Source organism: Rhodamnia argentea, chromosome 5, assembly GCF_020921035.1.
Source record: "Rhodamnia argentea isolate NSW1041297 chromosome 5, ASM2092103v1, whole genome shotgun sequence".
Lineage (NCBI taxonomy): Eukaryota > Viridiplantae > Streptophyta > Magnoliopsida > Myrtales > Myrtaceae > Rhodamnia > Rhodamnia argentea.
In genome coordinates, this window is record NC_063154.1 from 3,310,337 (window position 1) to 3,325,376 (window position 15,040).

Below are 15,040 nucleotides of genomic sequence, written 5' to 3' on the forward strand. Positions count from 1 at the left end.
CTTTGGGCTGGTGAGCTCTTTTCTTCCCCTCTGCCTCGCGGGGCGTGTTGCCTGTGTTGCGGCTTGTCTTGCCTGCCCTTCCTCCTCCTGTGCCTCGAGGAAACAAGCAGCTCGGACCGGCTGGATCCAGGCATCGTTTAGCATGAACGAATGCACGCCGGATACGGCACTTCATCTGGATTTCTGGAGCAGTCACTCGGTCTCCGGTCTCCCTCCCAGCAGAACCTCGCGTCTCGGATCAACCTTTTTCCCGGCATCAACATCCGTATTTTTCTGTTCTTGTTTTTTTTTTTCCCCTCTCTTGTCTCTGATCAGACTTCTTCCCGGCATCAACAAATCCGTATTTTTCTGATCTTTTTTTTTTTGGGGTCCGTCCCGGTGATGTTGACGTTCATGTTGATGTTTTGGCTCGTCTCGTATCAGACTTCTTCCGGCCTCTACTTTCTCTTTGTAAAACTTACCCAAAAACCTAAACCTAAACTTAAAACATATGTAACCCCACGAAGCCAATAAGGAGCTTGTGGTGGTCACGATCTTGCAGCCACAGAGGCTGCGGCCAACGCAAATGGAAATGGCTGCCCAACCTCAAGGCGACCTCAAATCTATTGTCGTGCAACGTCGCGGATGGGGAGAGAGGGAGAGGCCTTAAAGCGGAGTGAACAATGGCATTGCACAGTGACGTTCCGGCTATCGAGAAGCCAATCAATTTTTGACCTATCTATAGTTAATTTATCTTTTACATAGAAAAAGGCACGTGATTATCAATAACTACTTATATTTCGTAAGTAATAGCAACTTTAAATTAGTGGAAATATTTTTTTCACTCTCAATTGATAGCAATTTTCATCGTAATAATGGCTTATATCCCCATGTACTTAATAACTTTTCAATTCAAAACTGCAACAAAAATTTTGTGTGACGTGTAGCTTATTCATCTTGCTCAATGCGCATAATTTCATACACAATCGTTGACTTAAAGTAACTTTATACATTCAAATGACTTTCAATCTAACTGATTATTTATATGCAAAATTTTTTTTACCAGATTTAGTAAACATTCTAATAATCCAACGAAAGTTTCACACATGTTATTACTCAAGTCAACGTGGCTTTCTTCCTTCAGGAACTCATGAAGCATAAACGTCCATGTCACAGTAGATGTATAGGTAATTCACACATCAAAAGCAGCAACAAGAAGGCAAAATGGAAGATTTAGCACTGTAGATAAGGATACTAAATGTCTAACCTGATAAGAGGCCAGAAATTAAGTCAAAGGTAGAACTTTTGGAAACATCAAGTGGTTCTCTACAGGATGAAGAAGGCCATAATTCAGGATACCCTTTCCCCTGCATTAAAGACCATCAGAAATATATGGTAGCTTATTTAAGATATACAACTTAAAAATGTCCACATAATCTCATCACAGGCTGCAAAATCTCCAAAAAAGAAGTGGATTACCATGATTCTGCATGACCAGGGACGTCTACTTCGGCCATCACATGGATTCCTAAAATCAGTTAAAAAAGGTGATCAGCAAACACTACAATTGTACTCACAGTGCTAATAAAAGTAACATAGTCATAATTATATAGTAAACTCATATAGCGAAGCAGTTCTAAGATGCCAGATTTATGCAAGTTGTTTGCAGCAATTGACACAAGCAAACAAGTTCAAAAGACTTGCATCAAATTTATAAAACTACAATTGCAATGAAATAGGTGAGAATGCATCCATCGAAACCTCCACAAAGAAATGAATGTGAGAACAAACCTCTATTTTTGGCAAAGCTTCATATAGGGAAAGCCAGCATGACAACAAAAAGAGAAAGTTAGTACATTGCCAGGTGCCAGATCCATGAAGTCAAAATATGTGATGACATAAACCATAAATATCAATTTAGCGGCAGCATGGAAGGGAAAACATGTTATTTGTTGATCCGCTAGGCAGTCTATAATTGCATATGCACTTCATGTCAGATTACCTCTAGTAATGAAGTTCTTTCACATAGGATCTGACTAGTAAAAGCATTGCTATAGATTGACTATGTACAAAGAATTCTGCATCCATAAGAGTCTCTAAACCATTCTCAGTCAATCTCAGGTGTGCTCTATCTTGGGAACAAAAAAGTGGGACTCAATGAGAAAGTTACCATACTGAGAGAGAAAGAAACAGTTAGCGAAGAGAATCGACTTATTCAAGGGATGATTTCATGTATCCATGCAATATCACATTTTCACCAATGTAAACCCAATTGAGATATCCAAAAAACTATCAAGAACAGCATACAAAAGTATATAATTAAATCACAAAAAGAAGAAAAGCTTGCCCATCATGGGACAAGCAATGGATATCTTACTTCACTATTTCATAAGCATCCTCAACTGTATATCGCTCCCATTTTGTATATGCCCCTTGCCACAACATAGGATAGGTAGGCAATTCTAGAGGAAATGACTCACTGTCAACCATGTGCCAATGCAGGACATTCTACTGAATGTAATTCCCATGGGAGGACCACATTCATGGGAATTAAAGGAGCAAAATATAGAATAGTGATCAGTAGAGTGTTTCAGGAAAAGTGAACTGAGAATAACAGCAAGAAGGAATTGCAAGTTGTCTTATCTTACAAGTTTAGCAAATGACATGGAATCCAGTATATGCTTAGTGGCCGGAAGTTGCAAGCTAATTTGCGATGAAATAATTTCGTGGCCAATTTCGTCGTTAATTATGATATTTGCCACGAAAACAGCAACGAAAACATTTTCGTCGCCAAGTCGGAGTCCAAAAATTTAGCGACGAAAATTCAAAATTCATCACTAATTTACTGCGAATCCTGTTGTGGAAAAAGTCGTCGCTAACCGACACCAGTTTATTTTTTGGGCAACATCAATATAAGGTTCAAATCGATAGGAAGCCTCTGTTGAGAACTTACATTTGAATCTGCTGTAAAATTGAAATACCGGAACACAATTGCCAAGACCAAGTATACAATCCCAACAACAATACCCAGCGACTCAGGTCTGCATAATTAGAAGACATCAAATTTACTGGCTGACCCAACTACATAAGGAAACCTGAGTTTATGCTTTCCATAATCACATGCCAGGTGAACAATTTATGAATCCAGTGATCCGAAATAAGCAACGAACAACTCGCCTATATCACAAGCAAACACAAAATTCCATTACCTACTGTCTAGGACATAACTTAAATCTACAGCCTAATGAGAAAGACCACATCATTTGCAGCTGTAGTGTCCCAATTCCAAACCGCAGCTACTAATTCAAGCCACTGGAGCTGTAGAGATGTCCTAATACTTCATTCTAGAATGTGAGAAATGAAAATAAGAATGCAAATCACGTTCTTGAAAACCCCGGATAACTACATCATAAATGCAATAGGTCCCAAACTAACTATAAGCGACTTCGTCTCATGAAGCCAATTGGAGGAAAAAGAATTCCACTCCTATCCAGCTCAATGTAACATATACAACGCGACTGTTGAGCAAATTCTAGTACAAGCATCCAAACGCGGTACAAAACCAGCTAATTCTATTTACAAACTCAACGAATATCAAAATTTGCAGCTAAAATCATACAGTTCGTGGAAAATACTCACACTTTTACGTCCCCTGAGGAGTCCCCTTCTTGTTGATGTCGTATCCGAACAGGTTACGCCTCAGAACGTATGTGGAGGCGACCGGGATCAACTTCACCGTGGCGAAGAACCCCACGAGGCTGAGGCCAAGGCCGGCGTTGATGAGGATCGACCTCTTGAGCTTTCCATCAATGTCGAAATGGCGTGTGATCAGATAGAGGTACGGGACCAAGAAGAGAGCGGAGAGCTTGAGGATGAAGCCGAGCAAGACTATGATGTTATAATACAAAATGAGATAGAGGTACGGGACCAAATCCAGAAAATGAGAGATGATCCTCAAAGTGAGGGAAAATAAAAAATGAAAGTATGCTCTACAATCTCATCATTTTCTTTCAAATTAAAGTGAAGGGAAAAAACGATGTTATTTACCTTCCTAAGCTCACCAAGCTACTCCACTTCGTCAATCCTTCACTCCTTCACCAGCCTATCAACAACAAGCTGCAATGCCTAATCGACGAACCAACGGATATTGATAATCTGTTCGCACAGCTTGAAATTACTCTATCCTATTTCACTATACAACAGTTTAGCATTGTTCAAATTACCACACTCAGCAAAACCCTCGATCAAAGCAAAGCTTTAGCTTTTGGATTTCAAAGAGGGGAAACACTAACCTGAGGCCGTCGGACGCAAAGGACAAATCCGAGCCACCAATGGGGGTCGGGGAGGCGACGGCACAGGGACGGCGTGGTTTTGGTCGAGGGAGAGAAAGTGAACCTGGAGAGAACAGAGCAAGCCATGGACTCAGAGAGAGAGAGAGGAGGCGACACAGAGGGGCTTCGGGACGGCAGAGGTGGAAACGGCGGCGACGACGGTAGAGGCGTGGTTTTGGTCGATGGACTGCAAAGAGGAGTTCAGTTTTTGGGTTGAAAACCCTTACCTGAGATCGTCGGACGCAAAGGACAAATGGGAGCCGCCCATGGGGGTCGGGAAGGCGACGACGCAGGGGCGGCGTGGTTTTGGTCGAGGGAGAGAGAGTGAACTTGGAGAGAGCAGAGCAAGCCGTGGACTCACAGAGAGAGAGAGAGAGAGGAGGCGACACAGAGGGGCTCCGGGACGGCGGAGGTGGAAGAGGCGGCAGCGGCAGCGGCGGCGGCTATGGCTGTGGCGTGGTTTTGGTCGAGGGACCGGCCTGGTGTCTTGATCGAGTCGAGATCTGGTCGAAGAAGACCGAGAGAGTGAACTTGGGGAGTGAGAGTGTTCGTCGACCTCACTTGGAGAGAGAGAGAGAGAGTTCATGGTTTGCTGCGCTATCTAATCCAGCCAATATTTTCTCAGGAGAGTAAAAGTTTATAGAAGGTTTTTCTGCCGAGGAAATATTGGCAAATCGGAAAAAGTGTCACCTTATCACAAAACTTTCGTGTTTATAAACACAAAAAAGAGTCTCTTTCAGTGTGGTCTTTTTGTGTTTATAAACATGGGACCCCAGTCTTTCAGCGAGGGCTCTTTTGTGCATCCATGCACAAAAGGCCCCACTGAAAATGACGGTCTTTCAGCGAGGGCTCTTTTGTGAAAGAATGCACAAAAGGCCCCACTGAAAATGACGGTCTTTCAGCGAGGGCTCTTTTGTGAAAGAATGCACAAAAGGCCCCACTGAAAATGACGGTCTTTCAGCGAGGGCTCTTTTGTGAAAGAATGCACAAAAGACCCCACGCTGAAAGAGGTCTTCCTGGTGGTTCCCATCCTCCAAAACCTTTTTTATAAATACTGCACAACTCACAAGTTTCAAATACAATCTCGAGTCTCAAACACGCACACATACTCTCTCTCTCTCTCTCTCTCTCTCTCTCTCTCTCTCTCTCTCTCTCTCTCTCTCTCTCTCTCGTCGAGCCTCTTGAAAGATTTATTCTGTTCCCATCATGCTGCATTGGTATCCTACAGAGGTACCTGTCCCAACGAGTAGTGGCCCCTCCCTGGACTTGCGCCATCGTTTCATGCTTCCTCACATTGTTCCACAACCTCTCTTCCCACATTCCATCGCTGTCATTGTCTTGCAACAACCGGATCCCGAGCCGCAACACCGCTACCTCTTACACGGTGACGCTAGCCCAACACTCCGGCAGGTGGAAGAGCATTCAATCTCCATTGAAGGTGACGTCTCGCCGTCAATCACTGATGAAGCCACACCCACGTCAAACGTGTACGGAACCAGGAGCCCAACAACTACCGGAAGCTCTCGGGTCCCAACTTTCAACTTGTCCCAGCCCGGCCCTGTTCACCCGCTAGCGGCCCTGTTTCAGACACTGCAGCTGGGGAAGACAGTGTTGGGGCTCGCCGTTCCCATGATCACAGGGCTCTTCTTAAACCAGTACCACGGGCTAACCCACCTGCAAGCCAGCACCTTCGCCATCGCGCTCTCTGTCGGGTTCGCCGCCACATGGAACGGCATGATGCTGAATGGCATCTGGCCGCGGGCTGCGAGCGCCTTGGAGTATTTCGGAGTGTTGACCATCTTTGTCGCCTTCTTCGGGCTGGTGAGCTGTTTTCTTCCCCCCTTCCTCGCGTGGGCGTGTTGGCTGTGTTGCGGCTTGTCGTGCCTGCCCTTCCTCCTGTACCTTGTTCTTCCGACGGCGGTTGAGGAAGCAAGCAGGGCGGACCGGCCGGATCCAAACAACGTTTAGCATCAACAAATGCACGCCAGATACGACACATCACCTGGATTTCTAGCGCAGTCACTCGGTCTCCTGTCTCCCTCCCAATCGAGCCTGTCGTCTCGGATCAGCCTTTTTCCCGGCATCAACATTCGTATTTTTCTGTTCTTGTTGTTGTTGTTGTTTTTTTTTTTTTTTTTGGTCTGTATCGGTGATGTTGAGGTTAATGTTCATGTTTTGGTTCGTCTCGGATCAGACTTCTTCCGGCCTCTACTTTCTTTTTGCAAAACTTACCCAAAAACTTAAACCAAAACTTAAAACATATGTAACCCCACGAAGCCAATAAGGAGCTTGTGGTGGTCGCGATCTTGCAGCCACGGAGGGTGCGACCAACGCAAATGGAAATGGCTGCCCAACCTCAAGCGAAGTGAACAAACGCGTTGCCCACTGACGATGCGGCTACCGAGAACCAATCAATTTTTGACCTACCTATAGTTAATTTGTCTTTTACATAGAAAAAGGCACGTGATTATCAATAACTACTTATATTTCGTATGTAATAATAACTTTAAACTAGTGGAAACATTTTTTTTACCTATCTATAATTCATGCATTCTCAATTGATAGCAATTTTCAACGTAAAAATAGGGATGACTTATATCCCCTCGTGCTTAATAATTTTCAATTCAGAACTGCAACAAAAATTATATTTGGTGTGTAGCTTATTCGTCTTGCTCAATGCGCATAATTTCATACACAATCGTTAACTTAAAGTAACTTTATACATTCAAATGACTTTCAATCTAACTGATTATTTATATACAAAGAACTTTTTACTAGATTCAGTAAGCATTCTAATAATCCAATGAAAATCAGCTGTTTTGAATAAACTGGGCTAAGAGTTCGAATCTGTTTATGGGCAAAAGATGCGAGAGCTTGGGTATTATTTCTATGTTTTACAAATGCCTGGTCCTTGCAGAAGTAGAAAGTTGAGTTCTCTGATATCTGCACTCAATGTTCTTGTATGTACAGCCAATCAGCGAAGGATCTACATAGTTTGAACATTGTGGGGATTAAAATGTTCTCTAAGCTCCCGATTCATGAACTTGCTGAAATTTATCGTTCCAAGAAACAGGAGAAGCTTTTGATGGTTAAAAAATGGATATTCTGGTCTGAAATTCAGATTTTCAGTCCTTTTAAGTATGGGTCTAAGCAGATACTAAGTAGCTGATAATATCCTTTTTAAAGCCTGACAATTTCATCATTTTTTTACTCTAGTGCTAACACCTATAACAGATACTAAGTAGCTGATAATATCCTTTTTAAATCCTGTCTTGATCCACACATTTATCAGTTTATATACAACGTGTAATAAGTTGCATATAACCGAGGCACGTGACCAAAACACTCATCACAATTTACATCTATAAACATGATCATCTAATATCACCTCCACATAAACAATCAAAATATGTAGCAAACACTAGACAATTACCCAAAAATAATCATCCAATAATATACCCATCCAGTAATAATTAATTAATGAATTATTCCAACCACAATTAATTAACCCAAACTTAATTAATTAACCCGTCTCAAACAATCTAAATTACGATTAATAGTCTCCACAATATTCAACTGACCCGACTTCAAATAAATAATAAATCTAATCTTCAAACGCACTTAACGCCCCATTCAGAGTTCAGATTAACTCACAAACTTTGGCAGTCGGTATCGAGTTGGGCACACCGTGACCTGAATTTGGATTCAAATCCACATTCAAGGCCAAGTCCAAGCCTGCAGTAACCAACGGTATTCGTACGTCGGGCTCTTGAATCGGCGCGGCGTTAACGATTCGAGCATCGGATCGACACGTTCTCAGGCCGGATCGAGTTGACGGCTCGCGGGTTGGGGTTCAAGGTCAAGTTTAGGGATTACGGGTTGGGATTTCGGACCTCGTACGGAGCTCACAGCTCATGGGCAGTGGCTGGAGGCTCGATTAGGCGAGACATGGCTTCGGGTGCAGGAGGCCGAAGGAAAAACGGTGTCACGGACCGGAGCTTTCCTGGACGATGGCAAGACGAGGGAACGGAGGAGGGGCTGTGGGTTCGGATCTGAGGTGGTTGCGGGACCGACGGTTTGGTTCGTGGGTCCCGAAGGGCGGCCGTTGAGCTAGCTGGGTTAGTTCGGATGGGCGTCGGGGGTGTTCGGCAGGGCTCGGGACTGCAGGATTGCGAGTCCGACTAGGCTGACGACGCGACAATGGGCCGCGGGCGCGGTCGAGTGACGGAGGAGGAGATGGAGACGTCGGGGCTCGGGTCGTGGCTAACCGCGAAGGGCGCGACGGCGTCGGGATGAAGTGGCTGGCGACGAGCGAGCTGGACGGCTGCAGTGGGTATCTCGGCCGTTTGGAGTCGCGGGTTCTCGGCTGGTCTCGAGCGGCTCACGGCTCCGGGATCTCCCTGGTCAGATCTCGGGGTTCGCGCTGGCCGACGCGGCGTGAACCAGCGGCTGAAACCAGGTGACGCTCGGACGGCGCGACGACAGGCGGAGGCGGAGTGGCGGTCGGTGGTGAGCAGGGGGGCGGTCGCGCGAGTAGCAGCAAGGGAAAAAAAAACGAAAGAAGATGAAGGTTGAATACGAAGAAGACGAAGACAGAAGGAAGAGATGAAAAGGGGGTGGGGTCACGTCCTTGGGGGCTTCTGAGAGAGAAAGGGCAAAAAAAAAAAAAAGGGAGAGAGAGAAAATAAAATAAGAAACAAGGGAAAAGCAGAAACTTGGAGGAGGGGTAGCTGGCAAGCTGCTGGTGGCTGACGTGGAACTGATGTCGGCGACCTAGGGGTTGCTCTGCTAGAATTAAACAAAATCAAGGGCAAGATGGTAATTTCATATTTAAGGTCAGGACAAGACTAAATTTGCACACAACTAGTCTCGATTTTACGAGTCAACATTTCATTATTCAAACGTGACTTTTTTTTACAAACATTCTGGAATAGCCTATCATCATCTCTTAAATCTTCAAGATCATACTTTATTTTTCACGCTAAAATTTATAATTTTCTTACAAACGTCGAAACTTCAGGACGTCATAGAGGGGCTCTGTAGTGTAGACTTGATCTCATGGCACATCCAAATGATCTAGATACCAAACACCTTGATTGCCGAAAATGCATTTAAAGCCCCTTTGCAAGAGCCTTTGGGCATACACCAGCTCCCAGCCTACGGTGACAAAAGTTAATCAGCTTGAAATCAACATGAATTAAATACTGATCAAAACTTACCAGTTATGTACTGTCGTCGTCGGATTAAGACTTTGGGGAAATGCATTGAATGTTTCCACCCTGAAGCAATTGCAAATTAACGTCGTACTCTCCACATATAAATGTTATAAGAAAGAAGCATGTAATGAAGAATAAAAAATTAGGATGACTTTCACATGCACCGTCTTGAATACTGATTGCAACAAACATAACCTCCATTAGCACACCGTTTCATTTTCTACCTTCATACGTGTTCTTTCTCATTATTATTTTCCAAAAACCTTCTCTACCTCTCGAAACCAAAGGCCGAAGCCCGATATTAACCACTTTACCATCTTGAAAACTCGAGCAGGTAGAAGTTAGTCAATCGGATCTCCCGACCACAACCGGTCTATAATCGTAATCTAGTTCCCACATTATTTTAGCAGTGAATCCACCGAAATCTTTCAAAATGATGGGCCCAAATTTAAGCACATGTTATGAAAGTCCTACTTGATAAGCAAAGACGATGATATTAATGACATAACCTCTAGTTACGGTTTGAAAAGCACTCGTCCACGCAGCACTATGAAAACACTACAGTACAAGTGCCCAGGTGCCGACATTACCAGAAGTTCTTGATCATAAAGTTCTGTCTTTTTAATTCTACAGAAGGAGAAAATGAATATGCTAAACATCAGAAGCGATATTCCTTAACATTACACAACATGTCATTACATCAAGAGGGCAATTCCATTGAAATCTGTCTCAAAGAGATGCCAAAATCGGTGTTGAGATGTGCCTCTTCAACGAATGTTCTGTCATATTGGTGCAAAGACTTGATGTAAACAAGGTAAATTGGCAAAGAGAAGGGAAATAACATGTTCAATTATCATAAATCAAAAACAATGTGAGAACCAATTGCCACCGGCGGGTGGCAAGACACGTATATGCCGGTTGACGGAGGTCCAATTTTTTGAAAGGGCGATTTCTTGAGCTCTGATTACAAAAAACTTGCACGCGTCTTTACCGGTCATGCTATGACTTTGGAGCCTGCATTTAAAATGACCCTCATGTTCAGCATCTGACATGGGTTGCTGGCAACAAGAATTGGTAGACTCCATTGGGAGGAGGGGTGCAGGGAAAGGTATCACCACAGAGAAACAAGCTAGTGTGAAATCCACACAATTTCAAGGAAAATCATTTACAGAAACATTGGTTTGATTCAATACCAAAAAAGGATAGAGCAGTGAAAGTTGCCTCCCGACTTCAGCAGTTATCCGAAGAGATCTCACCGGAAATGGCGCAGATTGACAACTTTGACCTCGTAGCTGGGCTATATTTGGGCTGTGGCTCCCAAGCACTTAGGCCTAAGTAATCCACTGGCCATGATTTGTGTCGGCCCAAGATGAAGAAGGACGTTCTTGGAATATTCCTTCCTAAGTTTCCAGCATTCATAATGCTTGATGCAATTGCTGCAACAACAACAACAAAAAAAAAAAAAAAAAAAAGGAATGAGTACTCTCAATATTTAAGGAGTAAGTCTTTAATAGATTAGTAATTGAGGTTTTCGTTGAAACTATGTGCCTTTCAATGTGTAAGTGACAGACATGACCAAATGAAAGGTTAAGGCTTAGCACCGGATCTAAAAGTTTTTGCGTGGCCGCTCGTGATTGCAAAGTCATTAAACCCTCTATATAAAACACGATCCAGCTTGAGAGAGGCGACGTGGGCATTTCGCGCTTAAGAAGGGAATTACTTGTCCAAATTTGTCTGTGTTAGTTTTCGGGTTGGATAGGTTTAAGCCATCATAGTGGATCGTCAAACTCATGATTACCTTTAACGAGAGATTAAATAACTTATCAAGTGTATGCTATTTAATACAAATTTTTGATTGTGGTCAATTCATCTTTCTCATGGAAAAAAAAACATGTAATTAAAACCTTTCAATTAGGAGAAATAATGGACCCATAAGAAAAATTAGGAAGAATATTCTTTTACCTGTCTAGAACTAGTGAATTCTCATTTGTTCCCATCTAATTAATAACTTTCAATTTAGAACAGCGACGAATTTTTTGTGATGAGCAAATTATTGATGCATGCATGTTCCTGTCCGCGTTGAAGCAAAGATCGGGGGTCTATCGTAATTTCCATTCCGACAATTTCTTGCATGTGTTTACTAAGGAGAGTAGAGTACTTTCCGGCATCAACAAATCACCATTAATTGTCCAAGTAATTCATTTTCGAATGTTCTGTTCTTAGTTTGATCAAGTAGAGAAATAGTAAATAATGCAACGATTGATTAATGAAAACGTTAGATTAAATGATGTGTCAAATTATAGTTGGATGTTGTATACGGTTCACTTATTCAAAGATTAACTACTGGGAAAACAACTAAAAATGTTATAAATATATTGCATCCGTGCCAATTTAGCTCTAAACCTTTCAATTTAATCAATTTAGTTGTAAATATTTTGACAACTTGCCAATTGAACCATTCTGGTTTGATCGGAAAATTGTTGACGTGGACAATTTTTTGGCGGGCGACGGTAATGCGGATAATTTTCTGTAATTTTTAAATAAAAAAATAGATTACTTATTATCTTCAATTTTGATTTTTTTTTCATTTTATTTTTTTCTTTACTTTTATTTTCATTGTGCAAAAGAGGGCCGGCCGCAAAGGCCTCGCCCAGATCCGGCGAGAGCCTTCGTGTCTCACTCCCGGCCGACGAGACTAAATTGGCCGAAAGTACTCGATTGACACATTGTAAAAAGGTAGGACTAAATTGATCAAATTGAAATGTTTATAATTAAATTGGCATAAATGGAATAGGTTTAAGATTTTTTTTTTTGGCAATTCCCCCACCCACTTACATGCATTATTGCTAAAAAGTGTATATCGTAATATGACCACTTGATCAAACTCGCCTCTACTTTATTTCTGGTTGTTGCAAAACTTACCCAAAAAGGTGTCTTCAAAGGGTGTGAACGGTGGCGTTTCGCAGTGACGATAGGGCTACAGAGAAGCCAATCAATTTTTTTTAACTGCCTATATTTAATTTATCTCTTACATAGGAAAAAGCACATGATTATCAAATAACTAGTTATTTTCGTGAGTGACAATAACTTCGAATTAGGAGAAATAATTTTTACCTATCTATAATTAGAAAATTCTCAGTCGAGAGCAATTTTCAACTTAACAATGACATGTGTGACCAATTCTACTGCTTATATCCCCATGTACTTAATAATTTTCAATTCAGAACCGCAACAAATTTTTTGGGTAACAAGTTTATTTTTATATACATTTAAATGACTTTCGATATAACTAATTATTTGTATGTAATTAGCTTTTCGCCAGATTTATTTAGCATTTTAATGATCCGACTAAAATCAGCTGTTTTGAATAAATTGGGCTAAGTGTTCAAATTCATTTGTGGGCACAGGATGTGGGAGCCTTGAATCGCCCCTCATGCACTACACCGCAATGTTTGCCCGTTATACTGGGGAGAAGCCCTCGGCATGAAATATAGTTATTCCAGAAGGCATTAAGGATTAGGAGACATGTTGGAATTGAGTGTTCTTCGTGGGCTCAAACTCGACGCATATTTTCGACAATTTTTGTTGCTTGAGATTAATGAAGCTCTTGACTTTACAGTAATGGATCTTACTAATCGTAATGGCAACAAGCTTATGGCTTTAGTATCTACCTATTGAGCACAGACAACTTCTGGAAGTTTCCATGTCCATGTCGAACATACTTGAACATGCGGTCAATAGGCCGGACACGCCACCAACACGAGTGTCTGGCTTCCGACACATTGGATCAATTTTGGAAATTGTGATTTTTTAGACGTAAAAATGTAAATTAATGAAAACTTACTATTCTGAAGAAAAAAACCTTCACCTAATCGCCACTCTACCCAAACCCTAATGGCATCCCCTCATCCTCTCAGCTCTCTCGGACAGCTCGCTCTCGCACGGCTCGCTCAATGAATGCTATTAACAAATGGTGGATTACTGTTTTTCGTGTAAATTCATTCCAGCCTCTTTTTATTATTTATTTATGGATTTAAATAAAATTAATTTAATTAAAATAATCATGAAAATGATAATCGGTGATGTATAAATATAAAAATATACATTTAATATGCAACATATCTCAATGTGTCGAAATTCTCTATTTTTTTTAGAAATTACATCTCAGCGAGTCGTATCGTGTCGCATGTCGATGTCGGTGCTATATAGGTATCTACATCTCTTCAACCCAAGACAACTCGTATCTAAGTATCATCCAAACAGGAAAAAGTGCCAAAAAAATCCCGAACCTATTGCATTAGTACCAATTCGATCCTAAACATTTTTGCATTTATGCTAATTCAATCGATCCGGCTAATTTTAGCCTAAAATTGCTGACGTGGGCACCGGTTATCTTATGTGACACGGTTGGCGCCGACGTGAATTTTTTTAAAATATTCTTTTATATTTTTAATCATTTGTTTGTATTTTTCTTTTTCTTATTTTTCTGTTATATACACTTTTTTTACCCTAAAAAAAGTGTACATAAAAGAAAGAGAAAAAAATAAAAAAAAATTTCAAAAATATATGGAAAATATTTTTAAAAAAAAGTCCACGTTAGCACCGATCATGCCACGTAAAATGACCGATGTCCTCATCAGTAATTTTTGGTTCAAAATTGATCAGATAGACTCAATTGGCACAAATACAAAAAGTTTATGACTGAATTGATATGAATAAAATGTTTAGAACTGAATTGACACTAATGCTATTGATTTAGGACTTTTTTGACACATTTCCCAATCCAAACCAAATTCTCTCTTCTAGACTTGCGACTTGCGAAGTGTATTAACGAACAATCCGATAAAAACTACGATGAGGGTTTTTAAATCATGTCATGAACTAAATTCAAAATTTTACTTTTCACTATTGCCATGGCGAAGCATTTTTCCTCAAGAGAGAGCGGGGAAGCTTCGCCATGAAGAACCAGCAGAAGCAGGCTTTGAAAGGTCTCTCCATATTCCATAAGCTCTCTCTTGAGGAAAAATTGCATATCACGGTAAAGCCAAGAAGTACCCGGACGTCTCCATAAGATCGAATCCTACTCAGTACTCACAAAACTCATAGAATCCCATGCCACGTACGATATGGAAAAAATAATTAAAAAATTCATAGACCTATTATAATTATGTCAATTCAGTTATAAATTTTTTTTAACCGATTCAAGACTAAACCTTTTGCAATTGTACCACTTCAGTTTGTCCGAACAGTTTTGGCTGACCATCATTGTCATGAACGCCGGCCGTCTAGCGATATAATAGTTTGTTTTTTTGAATTTTTTTTATTTTTTTCCTCTCTTTTTTTCCTTCTCTTTTCTTCCTCTAGCTAGTCGGTGAACCTCGGCGACCGGCCAGAGGCGACAACCGATGAGGTTGACCAAGCCTTGCCCAGCGACAGCGAGGTCGGCCTTGTCAATTATGTAGTTGGTTTATTTATTTATTTACTTTGCAAAGAGGAAAGCTAAACATCATCTCG

At 41.4% G+C, this 15,040-nt stretch overlaps 1 protein-coding gene across 2 annotated transcripts; it reads right to left on the minus strand.

Moving 5' to 3' along the window:
• Positions 1-1,246: 1,246 nt before the first annotated feature.
• On the minus strand, positions 1,247-2,658 carry LOC115727838 (beta-hexosaminidase 1-like). 2 transcript variants are annotated; one of them, XM_048279587.1, is made up of 4 exons: positions 2,357-2,658; positions 1,771-1,787; positions 1,459-1,507; positions 1,248-1,346 (listed from the first exon to the last, which is right to left on the minus strand). In XM_048279587.1, the coding sequence occupies exons 1-4, from the start codon at positions 2,467-2,469 to the stop codon at positions 1,265-1,267; spliced, it is 261 nt and encodes an 86-aa protein (XP_048135544.1). In that variant the 5' UTR covers positions 2,470-2,658; the 3' UTR covers positions 1,248-1,264. The 2 variants fall into 2 exon arrangements, 1 of the variants encoding a protein (XP_048135544.1); XR_007198551.1 differs by having other exon boundaries at positions 1,247-1,305; positions 1,771-2,433.
• Between the last annotated feature and the right edge of the window lie 12,382 nt (positions 2,659-15,040).